Below are 14,985 nucleotides of genomic sequence, written 5' to 3'. Positions count from 1 at the left end.
TGCAGTATTATCTAACAATTCACACAAATCTAAAAGTAAAAGAATGGAATTAAGAAATATATAAATATCAGGACGAGCAATGTCGTAGTGGCATTGACTAAAATACAGTAGAATAGAATAAAGTATATATATGAGATAAGTAAAGCAGTATGTAAACATTATTAAAGTGACTAGTGTTCCATTATTATGGAATTATTATTATGGAATTCCATGTCTATGTATATAGGGCAGCAGCCTCTAAGGTGCAGGGTTGAGTAACCGGGTGGTAGCCGGCTAGTGATGGCTGTTTAACAGTCTAATGGCCTTGAGATAGAAGCTGTTTTTCAGTCTCTCGGTCCCGGCTTTGATGCACCTGTACTGACTTCTCCTTCTGGATGATAGCGGGGTGAACAGGCCATGGCTCATGTGGTTGATGTCCTTGATGATCTTTTTGGCCTTTCTGTGACATCGGGTGCTGTAGGTGTCCTGGAGGGCAGGCAGTGTGCCCCCTGTGATGAGTTGTGCAGACCGCACCACCCTCTGGAGAGCCCTGCGGTTGCGGGCGGTGCAGTTGCCGTACCAGGCGGTGAAACAGCCCGACAATTATGCATCTTTAGTTTGTGAGGGTCTCAGGGGCCAAGATTAATATATTCAGCCTCCTGAGGTTGAAGAGGTTCTGTTGCGCTTTCTTCACCACACTGTCTGTGTGGGTGGACCATTTCAGATTGTCAGTGATGTGTATGGCGAGGAACTTGAAGCTTTCCACCTTCTCCACTGCGGTCCCATCGATGTGGATAGGGGCGTGCTCCCTCTGCTGTTTCCTGAAGTCCACGATCAGCTTCTTCGTTTTGTTGACGTTGAGGGAGAGATTATTTTCCTGACACCACTCCGCCAGGGCCCTCACCTCCTCCATGTTGGTAATCAGGCCTACTACTGTTGTGTGGTCTGCAAACTTCATGATTGAGTTGGAGGTGTGATTGGCCACGCAATAATGGGTGAACAGGGAGTACAGGAGAGAGCTGAGCACGCACCCTTGTGGGGCCCCTGTGTTGAAAATCAGCGAAGTGAAGATGTTGTTTCCCATCTTCCCCACCTGGGGGCGGCCCATGAGGAAGTCCAGGACCCAGTGGCACAGGGCGGGTGCAGACCAGCTTAATGATGAGCTTGGAGGGTACTATGTTGAATGCTGAGCTATAGTCAATGAACAGCATTCTTAGGTAGGTATTCCTCTTGTCCAGATGGGATAGGGCAGTGTGCAGTGTGATGGTGATGAAATATTCCCCATATAATGTTAATAGGGCGCTCACACGGCTGCCTTAGAATGTTGAAATAGTGTCATGTAAATGCATCATAATGCACAAACCTCAATGCCCCAACTCTCTAAATACATGACTCTGCTTGAAGGCAAACTCCACTGAATAAGGAAAACTCTACTGAGCAAAGAYAGAAAATAAAGCCTTCCTGGAGATGTATTTTCTGTGTCTAACCAACAATGTGTCCTTTGTGTTTAWGGGTCTGCKAGACCTGGCAAAGAARCACCCCRATGTCATCACTGTCATCCRTCTTGGTGAGTACTCGCTCTGTTCCATTCTTCTGTTTCTTCACGCTCTAGCACTAGGATTATTGAGCCTATTAATGGCACTGTTGTATTAGTTCAGCTATGCATGTATTGCTGTATGTATGAATCACAGGCGAGCGTGCGGTTACTCTGAGCTGGCCAGCTGGGTGTTGACTGCTGGGGTTGACTACCCAGATCTCAACCTGCTGGTAAACAACACAAGGGGGTGCGACTACGACCCATGCAGACCACGTACAGTGCCGGCTGCTAACACCAAATAATGGGCATGGACGTCATTAAGTGTAGAGCAGAAGAAAAACATACAAATACGTTTTAGAGACATTCAAAATGTTGTTTTTCTAATGTCTGCAACAAAAGGTGCAAAATACTGATGATGATTAATCATTTTTGTTTTTCCTGTCTCCCTCTGTCCCTGTGGTCCTCTTAGGATTGCTCGATCTGCAGGCAGCAGCACAGCCAGCGGGAAACCAGAAATGTCCTGCAGTAAGCCAGCTGTGGTTAGCTGTCGCAGGTGTCATGGAAGTCAAGGAATGACGGTGCCATTCTTTCTTTTTTCCCTATGGCATCAGCAAGTAAACAACTCTGTTTACCCTGCCTGTCATAACAACTCCTCTCCATCACATTATTATTCCAATGTCAGGTTAGTTCCAGCCTGTCAAGTGGAGGGCTGGTGTCAATTTTAAATCGGCGGAGGGCTCTTTGTATGGCTGGAATGGAATACATGTTGTGTCTGATGAGTCTTGAACACTTTTCATTCATTCCGTGTCATTGTTTACATCCATCTATTGTCCTGTATCCTCATCTTTAACAGCTCCCTTCTCTCTTCCTGCTCTCCTTTCTCTCCTCTCAGGTGGTCTGAACATGTTGAGTTCTGCTCTACGAGGAGTTCAGGAAGGATGAGATCCTGTTTGGGTCCTGCACCGGGGGGTCCGCACTTGGACATGGGTGGAAAGGGGTGAGTCTGACTGCAGGGTGCTTCTATTGACCTCAGGGGTGGGAAAGGAATGTAATGACAGTTTAAGCACCTTAGAGCAGTGTTGTCCCAATAGTCCATCAGGAGCAGGAGTGAACCCAATAGTGGGTCGTGGCATAAGCCTAAAACCGGGCTTTGTCTGATGTTCTGTTTGATTATCTGGAGGTTCAAGACAATTTGAAGGCTTTGTTTTAGTCATGGCCAATAAAGTCTAATTCCACGTATGTGTTCTATGACCACAGGCAGCGATCGATGCTCAGAGAGTGTGGAAGGACTGTGTTGTGTGACGGTCTTCCTTACTGAGAAACAGATTGGGGCCTCCTGGACTATGAGGGAAAGTCATGCCTGGTAAACTCACTGGATTGTACTGAACACTGGAGCTCTGAACACAATCTTTATAATCGTTCTATAAATTCTATAAATATGCATCAAATAAACATGAGTACAATCAAGTGTTCCCCAAAGTTTTCAATTGAGAAAAAACAAAAACATTTTGGGGCTTTTAATATACAGGAATTTATATTCATTGTGTCGTATCGAATATCTTCATTCATCTCAACATGCTCTTTCTACATTCCATAACATGGAAAAGCAATGTCAAATGGAGTTCTTCGGTAATAATCAGTATCTAATTTCTTCTATCGATAAAGTAAAAGGCAATCAATTCTCTAAAAGATTCTTACAAAATGTTTTCCACACCGTGCCAAACATTTCATTACGTCATTACCTATGTGTCTTGAGGCTGGATATGTGCCTTGGATGTACGCTACTCTCTTTGAATGGTGCTGTCAGAACCCCTCATCACCAGGTGGCGCTGTTCACACGCACTTTGACGGGCAGATCTTCAGCGGGCCGGGGTTTGTTGCCGTTGATGTTGGCTCCAGGGCAGAAAAAGGGGACATCCTCTCAGTGAAGAAATCATTGAAGTGTAGAATGGAACGTCATATTAACAGGGTTGGAGAAGGTCACCTCCCCAGAGTCGTAGTCCAGCTGCACCCTGACCCTCTTCAGCTCCCCTGTCAGTTTGAGAGGGGTGCGTGGCCGGGTCATGGCCATATACTCACCCTCGCAGTGGGAGATCATCCACAAGCCKCCCTCAGGGCAGCCTGAGATCCGGCCCTTCCTGTTGATGGACTCCTTGACCACACCCAGCATCCAGTCGTCCTTGTCCCCCACCTCTACCTCCCAGGCGTGGCAGCCGGTGGTGAAGCCCTCAGAGCCCAGGACGAACACGAAGTGGTCAAAACGCTCTGGGTTGTCTGGGAGCACCTGCACATGACCACTGTTGGTCACACTGGTCAGGTCCTTGTTCAGAGAGAGCCAGGAGTAGGCCGTGTTAGGATCCAGAGTCACAGGAGCTGGGAGATGGAGAAAAGGGCTTCAGTGATGGAAACATTTACACGTTGTGGATCTAGTAAAAAATGAATTATCGTACATCTATACGAGTTAGTAGAAGTTCACTAGAACATTAGTTAATGCAGTTATAGCTAGCTAGATACCCAACAAGCCAAAGACTGGAGCATAAACAGACTACTGTAGTCTTGCTATACATACTGTACTCCACCAGCCCCACCATCTTCTCCCAGACCTTGTACTTGAGGGAGCTGACATGCTTCGCCACGTTGATCATAGCACCTGAGATCTCCTCTGGACCCTTCTGAGGTATCACAGCTCTGCAACAATATAACAGCCAGTAAGTTCTAGTTGGAGTTTGGTACATTACATTATAAGGGTATTAGGTAATCAAGTCAAAACACTTACCTCTTCTTTGTGTTTCTGTAGTTCTGAAAAGGGAACAAGACAAATGTTTTGTAACTGTTTGTACTGTTAATACTGCCGGTTTATAAAAGTTTATATTCTTCTTACCTGGAGGAAAAGAGCATCACTGGAGGCTATGTCATTATCAATAGCGATGATGGCATGAGAGACGGTGAGGATGTCTGCCGTGATGCCCTCTGTCTTCTTCCTCACCAGATGTCTCTTCTGCTCATCTTCCTCCTGTAGGATAGCTATCCTGGCTTCCTCCTCATTCTGAAGGAACTGCCTGAGCTGCTCAAACTCCTCTCTGATATGATTCTCTGTCTGCTGGGTCTGGCTCTGGACAAACAGGAGAAACGGGTCATAGGAGAGATACAATTTTATATATATATGTAACTCTAGAACAGTGGCACACAATGGCAGACATTTGTCAAAACGTTGTTTTGGTAGGCAAGCCATTGACAACAAAGTCTCTTACAACCTAGACATGTCTGATTTCTGATTTGTGTGATAGATTAAATCAATTTAAAATAACTTTATTATCCCTCAAGGGGAAATTGCCTGGTCAAACACCAGGCACTTGTACTGCTTGCTCAAATACAAGGCACAAAGCATATTGACTGCTTTGTCCACATGAGGATATAATGTACACAAGTTATAAGACCATATTTTCAAGGGTTTGTTTTTTCAAAGGCATTCCTCCAACTGTTGACAGACTAACAGTGTGTAAACTAAACATAAGTCAGTGTTGTGTTGGGATCTGCTGATGTCCCACGGTTTCGGACGCCCTATTTGTTGATACCTTCATGTGCACAGTTGTGTCATCACACTCCTGCTTGGCTTCATAGAGGCCACGGAGGCTCTTCTTCAGAGGGATCAATTCTTTCTTCATTTCTTCCTGAGGGAGAGAGAGGAGGGGGAGAGAGAGATAGGGGGAGAGAGAGAGAACGTTTTTAGAGATACTGTAAAGTGGAAAAGCAGTAAAGTGGAAGCTTAGCTCAAGCAAATCTAGCCATGTAAACACGAATGTCAACGGCAGAGCTAAAGCTCATCTGAGGTCGTGCATAGGCTGCTGTTTAACCGTAATCAGGATATTTTGGTGATACTTTTTTTGGTGACACCATATTCTATGGTTTTTTGAGTACCATCTGCAACTGCACACAGATGTTTACAATAGAAAAGTTTATTCTGAATCGAGAATTAATTAAGTATCACCAGGTAAGGGTTAGTTGAAAAATTGCTGCCAGTGCATTGCACTAGCATACGGTGTAACCGTGTAAAGAAGCATTCACGTATCACCTTACATTGTGTAGTTTTTTTTGTTTTTTTTAATCCAACTAGCAGATACAGTATCGAAATGTCACTGTTGTGAAATGTGTCGCATCAATAACAATCATGTTTCACAATAGTTATGTTTGATTGCTGACTGTACTGCTTCAAGTTTTATACTGTTGCTAAAACGAGCTGGATTAAGAACACATTTTCAAGGTAGTATGGTCAATATAAAGTAGTATATCTGAATAAAAACTGTGAAATTAAAAGATTATCTGACAGAATACAATATTTGCATCACCATAAAAGAGAGGGTTACACAACCATCCAAAAGTGAATGATACGAGACAAGCCATTCTAACCTTGAGCTCCTGGGCCCCCTCCTCCAGTGGGATCACACAGTGGCCCTGGTGCCTCTTAGACGTGTGACACACACAGCAGAGCACCTCGGCATCGTCCTGGCAGAACAKCTTCAGCACCTCCCCGTGTGTGTGGCACTTTGCCTCAGACTTCACTGGGATGCCCCCTCTGTCCGGCCCTCCGCCCGCCTCGCCCTGGCTCCTCTGCTCCCTGAAGAAGGTATCGGCCACGTTCTTCAGAGCCAGGCTCACTGTGGGYTCCGTCAGGGAACACTTCCTGCGRCACACRGGACACTCGCGCCTCGCCTTCTTCTGGTTCCAGAACTGCTGCAGGCAGGCCCGGCAGAAGCTGTGGGTGCACTTGAGCACCACAGGGTCCCTGAAGATCTCGCAGCACACAGAGCAGGTTAGCTCATCCTCCAGCATGGAGCTTGAGTGAGAGGACACGGCCCTGGGCCGCAGAGCCATGACCACCTTGGGGCTCTGTAAGAACGAAGGTTTCCCAGGCTGGGAGGAAGCCCGTGGRCGCAGCGCCATGACTGGCTCCTGCACTGTAGCTAGAGACTACTGTGGTGTATTCCCTTTTCAGTGGAGGAAATATCTTTCAGCAGTGCTGYAGCATCTACTCTTTCCTGAGGAAAGCTCTCTGCCAGCTCTATCTCACATCCAGGAACAGACACTGGACTGACAGCTAAGGACACACAACATAGTAAATGAGGGACATGAGATCACATCCTATGGGTGACCTGGACTTGTAGAACAGGTCCTGCTCCGCCCCCCAAGGGAAAAATGTCTTTAAAAGCCAAATCACGTCCCCTGGCCTCCTACCTACTGTACCTGCCCACAACAGGATTCTAAGAAACTAATCGTTAGTTATTATGCCCAACTGACCTCCCAGTCAGAGTCTGTTTCTGAGAAACGAGAGGTGGTAGTGTCACGTGTGGGTAAAGCCTGGAGCAACAGGTGCTGCGGTAGGAGTAGGGTTAGGAGGCCTCAGACTGGGCACAAACTGGTTGAATCAACTTTGTTCCAAYGCAATTTGTCAGCGTATTGTGACGTGGAATCTACGTGGAAAATACATTGGATTTGAAAAAAGTAAACTGTTGTTTTGAGGGTGAAATTTCAACCACAGGATTATGTCATCATTGTAACACATTTTTAACGTAGACAAATCTTCCCACTGGGCACAGATGTCAATTCAACGTCTATTCCACGTTGGTTCACTGTAATTTAATTGAAATTACATGGAAAAAACATTGAGTCAACCAGTGTGTGCCCAGTGCGTTGTATAAAATATGTTGAATTTGTATCTTTGAAATGAAGTCAGATGCAGTGGCTGCCCATCCATTAGGGTGTTAGGGGCAGAGCCCCACTTGTGATTGGTCAAGAACCACACAAAATCGACATATATATTATATATATATATACAGTACCAGTCAAAAGTTTGGACACACCTACTCATTCTAGGGTTTTTATTTATTTTATTATTATTTTATTTATTTATTTTACTATTTTCTACAACTTTTATTTAACTAGGCAAGTCAGTTAAGAACTCATTCTTATTTACAATGACGGCCTACCCCGGCCAAACCCAGAATACGCTGGGTCAATTGAGTGCCTCCCTATGGGACTCCCAATCACGGCCGAATGAGATACAGCCTGGATTCAAACTAGGGACTATAGTGACGCCCTCTTGCACTGAGATGCAGTGACTTAGACCCCTGCGCCACTCGGGAGCAGCAGTAATAATAGTGAGCAGAATAATAGTGAAGACATCAAAATTACAGTTGAAGTCGGACGTTTACATACACTTAGCTTAGAGTCATTAAAACTAGCTTACATACACTAAGTTGATTGTGCCTTTAAACAGCTTGGAAAATTCCAGAAAATTATTTCATGGCTTTAGAAGCTTCTGATAGGCTAATTGACATCATTTGAGTCAATTGGAGGTGTACCTGTAGATGTATTTCAAGGAGAGAAGGCTAAGAACTTTGTAAAGCTGTCATCAAGGCAAAGGGTGGCTACTTTGAAGAATCCCAAATATAAACATTATTGATTTGTTTTTTGGTTACTTGGTTACTTCATGATTCCATATGTGTTATTTCATACAGTTGAAGTCGGAAGTTTACATACACCTTAGCCAAATACATTTAAACTCAGTTTTTCACAATTCCTGACATTTAATCCTAGTAAAAATTGTCTTAGGTGAGTTAGGATCACCACTTTACTTTAAGAATGTGAAATGTCAGAATAATAGAAGAGAGAATTATTTCTTTCAGCTTTTATTCTTTCATCACATTCCAGTGAGTCAGAAGTTTACATACACTTAATTAGTATTTGCCTTTAAATTGTTTAACTTGGGTCAAACATTTCAGGTAGCCTTCCGCAAGCTTCCCATAAATTGGGTGAATTTTGGCCCATTCCTCCTGACAGAGCTGGTGTAACTGAGTCAGGTTTGTAGGCCTCCTTGCTCGCACACGCTTTTTCAGTTCTGCCCACAAATTTTCTATGGGATTGAGGTCAGGGCTATGTGATGGCCACTCCAATACCTTGACTTTGTTGTCCTTAAGCCATTTTGCCACAACTTTGTGAAGTATGCTTGGGTCATTGTCCATTTGGAAGACCCATTTGCGACCAAGCATTAACTTCCTGACTGATGTCTTGAGATGTTGCTTCAATATATCCACATAATTTTCCTACCTCATGATGCCATCTATTTTGTGAAGTGCACCAGTCCTCCTGCAGCAAAGCACCCCCACAACATGATGCTGCCAACCCCGTGCTTCGCGGTTGGGATGGTGTTCTTCGGCTTGCAAGCCTCTCCCCTTTTCCACTTCATCTCTAGGAGACAGAACGCGTCTCTTTCTTGAGCGGTATGACGGCTGCGTGGTCCCATGGTGTTTATACTTGCGTACTAATGTTTGTACAGATGAACGTGGTACCTTCAGGCATTTGGAAATTGCTCCCAAGGATGAACCGGACTTGTGGAGGTCTACAATTTTTGTCTGAGGTCTTGGCTGATTTCTTTTTTTTTTTTTTTCATGATGTCAAGCAAAGAGGCACTGAGTTTGAAGGTAGGCCTTGAAATACATCTACAGGTACACCTCCAATTGACTCAAATGATGTCAATTAGCCTATCAGAAGCTTCTAAAGCCATGAAATAATTTTCTGGAATTTTCCAAGCTGTTTAAAGGCACAATCAACTTAGTGTATGTAAGCTAGTTTTAATGACTCTAAGCTAAGTGTATGTAAACGTCCGACTTCAACTGTAATTTTGATGTCTTCACTATTTTCTGCTCACTATTATTACTGCTGCTCCCGAGTGGCGCAGGGGTCTAAGTCACTGCATCTCAGTGCAAGAGGGCGTCACTATAGTCCCTAGTTTGAATCCAGGCTGTATCTCATTCGGCCGTGATTGGGAGTCCCATAGGGAGGCACTCAATTGACCCAGCGTATTCTGGGTTTGGCCGGGGTAGGCCGTCATTGTAAATAAGAATGAGTTCTTAACTGACTTGCCTAGTTAAATAAAAGTTGTAGAAAATAGTAAAATAAATAAATAAAATAATAATAAAATAAATAAAAACCCTAGAATGAGTAGGTGTGTCCAAACTTTTGACTGGTACTTGTATATATATAATATATATGTCGATTTTGTGTGGTTCTTGACCAATCACAAGTGGGGCTCTGCCCCAACACCCTAATGGATGGGCAGCCACTGCATCTGACTTCATTTCAAAGATACAAATTCAACATATTTTATACAACGCACTGGGCACACACTGGTTGACTCAATGTTTTTTCCATGTAATTTCAATTAAATTACAGTGAACCAACGTGGAATAGACGTTGAATTGACATCTTGCCCATGGGAAGATTTGTCTACGTTAAAAATTGTGTTACAATGATGACATATACTCTCGTGGGTTGAAATTCACCCTCAAAACAACAGTTTACTTTTTTCAAATCCAATGTATTTTCCACTAGATTCCACGTCACAATACGCTGACAAATTGTTGGAACAAGTTGATTCAACCAGTTTGTGCACTGCCAGTTGAGGCCCTCCTAACCCTACTCCTACCGCAGCACCTGTTGCTCCAGGCTTTACCCACACGTGACACTACCACCTCTCGTTTCTCAGAAACAGACTCTGACTGGGAGGTCAGTTGGCATAATAACTAACGATTAGTTTCTTAGAATCCTGTTGTGGGCAGGTACAGTAGGTAGGAGGCCAGGACGTGATTTGGCTTAAAGACATTTTCCCTTGGGGGGCGGAGCAGGACCTGTTCTACAAGTCCAGGTCACACTAGGTAGTGTGATCTCATGTCCTTCATTTTATCTATATGATTGTTCGATCAGTGTGCCTTTCTCCTTTTGAAGGTCAGCTAGATGTCGAATCCAGAGTGTCACCAAGAGTTACACTGTTGAGCTCTCGAGAATATGCGACAACACGCATGAGGACAGTAGAGCAGATAACAACCCTCAGCGATAGATGTGTATAGCTAGTCTACGCAACAGTCATCTGGGGTTGGTAAAAGGTTAGTTTTATATCACCTACACCACTTGAGAATGATGAGTGAGATAGCTGTAAACTAATCACCAACAGTAAAAAGGCTTTCTGGGCGATACGACGCTGATCGACGAGGGAGCAAAGGTGCAATGGCGTCCTACCGCGTGTATGCCACGCGAGCGCATGCCTTCCAAAGGACAACCAGAAGAGCACTGGGAGTAACGCTAGCGATTATCTTAACCATGTATGTGCCCAAAATGAGTTGTATTCCATGGGCACTGTCTTCGAAACGCGCGACAGCTAGGCACAAGGGGAGCAGTAGACCGGGGAACTGCAGAAGCCACTGAGGGCAAGTAGTATCATACGCAAGGTGTATGTCCTAAATGCATACTGTCTCTTGTGTGGACTGCATGTGTCGTGGAGAGCGTGACAAGAGGGAGGACTCCTTGGGTACGAGATTTTATGCTGCAAGTGCACGCAACGACAGCTTCTGCACGAGGATACCGTGTCCTCGACACAGCTGGATAGTGCGCTAAGGTCAATGACGCAGAATGACGAGCCGGAGTATGGGCGCGAGTGGATCCCTCGTCAACAGAGGCAAGGCCAAGAGTGATCTTTCCTTGTTAGCGGAATGGCCTGAAAACAAGGGAGATCATGAAGACGTGGCCGATACCTGCTACAGGCCGCGAGCTAGCTATATGAAGCCAGGGCAGCCAAGGAGAGCGGAGGGAAGCGCACAGTGAGGAGGGGGCAATGCCCACGCCAGAGTGATAATTGAGTACCTTGAGGCAAAAGTCAACTCACTACCATCTCACGGGGAGGGTGCTGAAGCTGGCCTATATAGGTGTGAGCAGGAAATAGTATCAGCACAGTGGCCTCTCACTGGCTGCGAAGAGTGAATCGCAAATTAGTCACACGTCTAAGGGCAACCCAGGGCCCACCTCAGTTGTCCTGTTGATCCAAAGAACTCTGGGGGCGGGACGGCTGGGTGCCTCACGGCAGCAATCGCACCGCGCTAAAGAAAATATGGTCTTGCTCTCGTATCATGTACCACTTCCTGGATGGTGTTTGTTGTAACCCTGTTCTGTGCTGTGATGGTGATGCAATAGGTTATGTTCTCTTGTCAGATAGATCTTCTTAATTTCAGAGCACAAGTCATTGTATTTTTTATTCAGATATACTACTATTATATACATTGATGCAGGAGGCATATACCCTTTGAACACAAAGGCGCTGGAATGTCTTTAATCCAGCTCGTTTTAGCAACAGTAATAATAACAGAAGACAGTACTATCGTCAGCACACCTTCAAAACACACCACCTACTGACTAATTAAAGTGTGATAGACTATGATTATTAGTTCAGGATGCTGGAGACAGCAACATGTACCAGCCAACAGCATTGGAATTACTAACATCAGAATAAGCCGCATAGCTTGCTTCGCTAGTTGTATGAGATTTTATTAATAAAAACAAAAAACCTCACCAATGTAAGGTATACGTGAGAGTGAGCTTTTTGTAACAACGGTAGCTAAAATCTTCACACACCGTCACAGCGGTAGGTGAGACAATTGAAGACACTGGCCAGAGCACATTTTTTTTTATGATGCAAAGATTATACTTAATCACACCTATCAATACATCCGTAGGTGGATAGTATATTAGATTTCGCATCAGAAGCTTCAGAACACAAGCTGCTTTATCATAATAGAAGACTAACTGTGTGCGAGTCTACTTTGCAAGTACTTGGTACTACTCAAAGAAGCCCATATCGAGTTACCTCCAGCCTGGTGCCTGTTATCTCACTAAGCACAAATATGTTTCTACCATAATAAATAGTCCGTGATGGGTGTGTTTGGCGTCAGTGTCAAGGTCCTAAATAGCAGGCCGTATTGCACTGGTACTTATGATCTCTAGCATTTAAGCTCTGCCGTTTTGAATTTTCGTAGCGTTATATACATTGGCTAGATTTGCTTGAGCTAAGGCTTCCACTTTACTGCTTTTCCATATTATAGAGCGTATACTTCTTTAAAAAGACGTTTCTCTCCTCTGCTCTCTCTATCCTATTTTTTCTCACCTCTCTCCCTACCTCTCTTTCTAACCTTGCCAGAGAAGTAAATTAGGAAAGAATTTTGGATACTCTTTTAGAGTAATGCAGTCTACCATGATCAGTCCTCTTAGTTGTAATAAGGCCAAGAGGAGTGTGAGTGACACAAACTGTGCACATTGAAGGTATCAACTTATATTGTGGTGGTTCCGGAGATACCTCACTTTGGCGTTGGGACAAACTATCAGATCCGCATAAATCACACATGAACACTGACTGATGTTTTAGTTTACACACTGTACAGTGCACAATCGATAGCAATAGTATTTGTGAGGAATGCCCTTTGAAAGATACAACACCCACCTTTGAAAATATGGGCTCCTTAGATATTAATCTTGTGTACAGTCAATGGTATTTCTGCTCATCTTACGTGAACAATATGACACAAGCTATCAATAGTTAGGACTGGTTTGGTCATTGTATTTATCGATGACGAAGGCAGTACACAGTGGCCTGGTTAATGACATCTTTGACTCAACATAGTGAGAGACGATGTATCCTCCTTAGAGGGAATAACAAATAAATCCAAGACAAAGTTCAATTATTCTAATTATATGAGTTATAATTCGTATCACATATCTAAATATGTAATACGAGATAAGAGTCTACGCGTTTATATTGTTGTAAGAGGCACATTTTGTTTTAGATTTCAGAGAGCGCTTACCTTACGAACACACTGAGTTTTCTGGAGATCAATGTCTTGCTATTTGTGGCAACTTCGAGTTCCTATGATTCACCACATAATCCAGTAATAGTAATGTAAAACCCCTGGCTCTCTGTATCTCCCTATGGGACCCGTATCATTGCACCCTGTTTGTTCCAGGAGCCTTAGACACCAGCGAGACGAGATATTCATTATTCCTATTAAGAGGAAGATTTGGCACGCCCAGTCCTCACTGCATTCCTGTCTCTAGAAAATAGGTAAGGAACGCAGCACACATGCTATTCCATATATTTGAAGCAGATTGGCTAGAATATGAGAACATACCTGTTGAGGCATAAGGCAAGCTAGCAGTAGTGGGCGATCAACGGCCAGACTCGTCATCCCTCACGTGCTGATGTCATCATCCAGCTTAATTAAGAATAGACACTCGACATTAGTGCCTCGCCCACGTGAACGCACTCTTTAATCCCTCCAGGAAAGAGACTATACAAGTTTTAATCACACACCCTGGCACAGTAATTACACAGTTACCAAACAGTTTTACAAAACACTTCGTCTTTGTTTCCCCTATCATTTCGACGTGACCCAGAAGAACCAGAGCAGCATGATAGATAAAAGGGTAGTGGTTTGACTTGGATTACCTATTCAAGCGCGACTACTATATAATTAGTGTATGACACCTGTACTGAGATCTTACCAAGCTAGCGCAATCGGTGATATGGGCCTTGATAAGTGATTGGTTATAGCAATAGCGCCACACGAGGAGCTGTGGATACTTTGCGAGAGATAGGTGTCAGAGGAGATCTCAGTGGCACGTATATGGATCAACGTGGCGAAGCCATGGTTCGAGCTCCAAAAGTACAACAAGCGTGTCTGGGAGACACGACAAAAGTTATGTGGGGCTCAGAGATGAAGATGTACCAGTATGTATAGCAAGTAACTACAGTAATCTGTTTATGCTCCAGTCTTTGGCTTGTTTGGGTATCTTAGCTCAGCTATAATCTGCATTACTAATGTTTCTCAGTGAAACTTCTACGTACCTCGTATAGTATGTAACTCAGATCGGAGGAAGAAGTTCAAGATGAACGGTACAATCACCCTGGATCTGGGGCTCCAGAATGCATAGGATCAATCCTAACTCGTGTGGGCATCAAATCGGATCATAACGCCGGAATGTGAGGGATCAGCCCAGAACTACACGGCAGGACCGTGGTCAATGACGGCTGAAAGAGAGCTGGGACCTAAGTCTCAAAGAAACTGCATTAGTAACAGCACTACGCGCCCGTCATGGATTAAAAATCCTGCAGCGGCACGCAAGGTCCCCTGCTCAAGCCAGCGCATGTCGCAAGGCCGCGTCTGAAGTTTGCCAATGACCATCTGGATGATCCAGAGGAGGAAATGGGAGAAGGTCTGTGGTCTGATGAGACAAAAAATATGAGCTTTTTGGCTCTAAACTCCCACTCGCGGCGTGTATGGAGGAATAGAAGGATGAGTACATCTGACCCCAAGAACACATCCCCAACCAGTGAACATGGCAGGTGGAAACATCATTCTTTGGGATGCTTTTCTGGCAAAGGGGACAGGAGACTGGCACCGTATTGAGGGGAGGTATGGATGGGGCCATGTCTGGATGATCTTGAACGCAACAACCTCCATTCCCTCAGTAAGAGCATGAAGATGGGTCGTTGGCTGGGTCTTCCAGCATGAGCAACGACCGCGAAACACATCAGCCAGGGCAAAGTAAGGAGTGGCTCCCGTAAGAAGCATCTCAAGGTCCTGGTAGTGGCC

The 14,985-nt window shown here is 44.5% G+C and overlaps 1 protein-coding gene across 1 annotated transcript; it reads right to left on the bottom strand.

Annotated features, from left to right (window-relative positions):
- Positions 1–3,437: 3,437 nt before the first annotated feature.
- LOC112071498 (E3 ubiquitin-protein ligase TRIM35-like) lies at positions 3,438–6,555 on the bottom strand. The gene is made up of 6 exons (XM_024138950.2): positions 5,924–6,555; positions 5,092–5,187; positions 4,398–4,628; positions 4,293–4,315; positions 4,086–4,204; positions 3,438–3,889 (listed from the first exon to the last, which is right to left on the bottom strand). Exons 1-6 carry the CDS (start codon positions 6,455–6,457, stop codon positions 3,450–3,452), a joined length of 1,443 nt encoding a protein of 480 aa, XP_023994718.2. The 5' UTR covers positions 6,458–6,555; the 3' UTR covers positions 3,438–3,449.
- Positions 6,556–14,985: the final 8,430 nt, after the last annotated feature.

Source organism: Salvelinus sp. IW2-2015, unplaced genomic scaffold (assembly GCF_002910315.2).
Source record: "Salvelinus sp. IW2-2015 unplaced genomic scaffold, ASM291031v2 Un_scaffold1623, whole genome shotgun sequence".
NCBI lineage: Eukaryota > Metazoa > Chordata > Actinopteri > Salmoniformes > Salmonidae > Salvelinus > Salvelinus sp. IW2-2015.
This window is presented reverse-complemented; position numbering and strand designations above follow the sequence as displayed.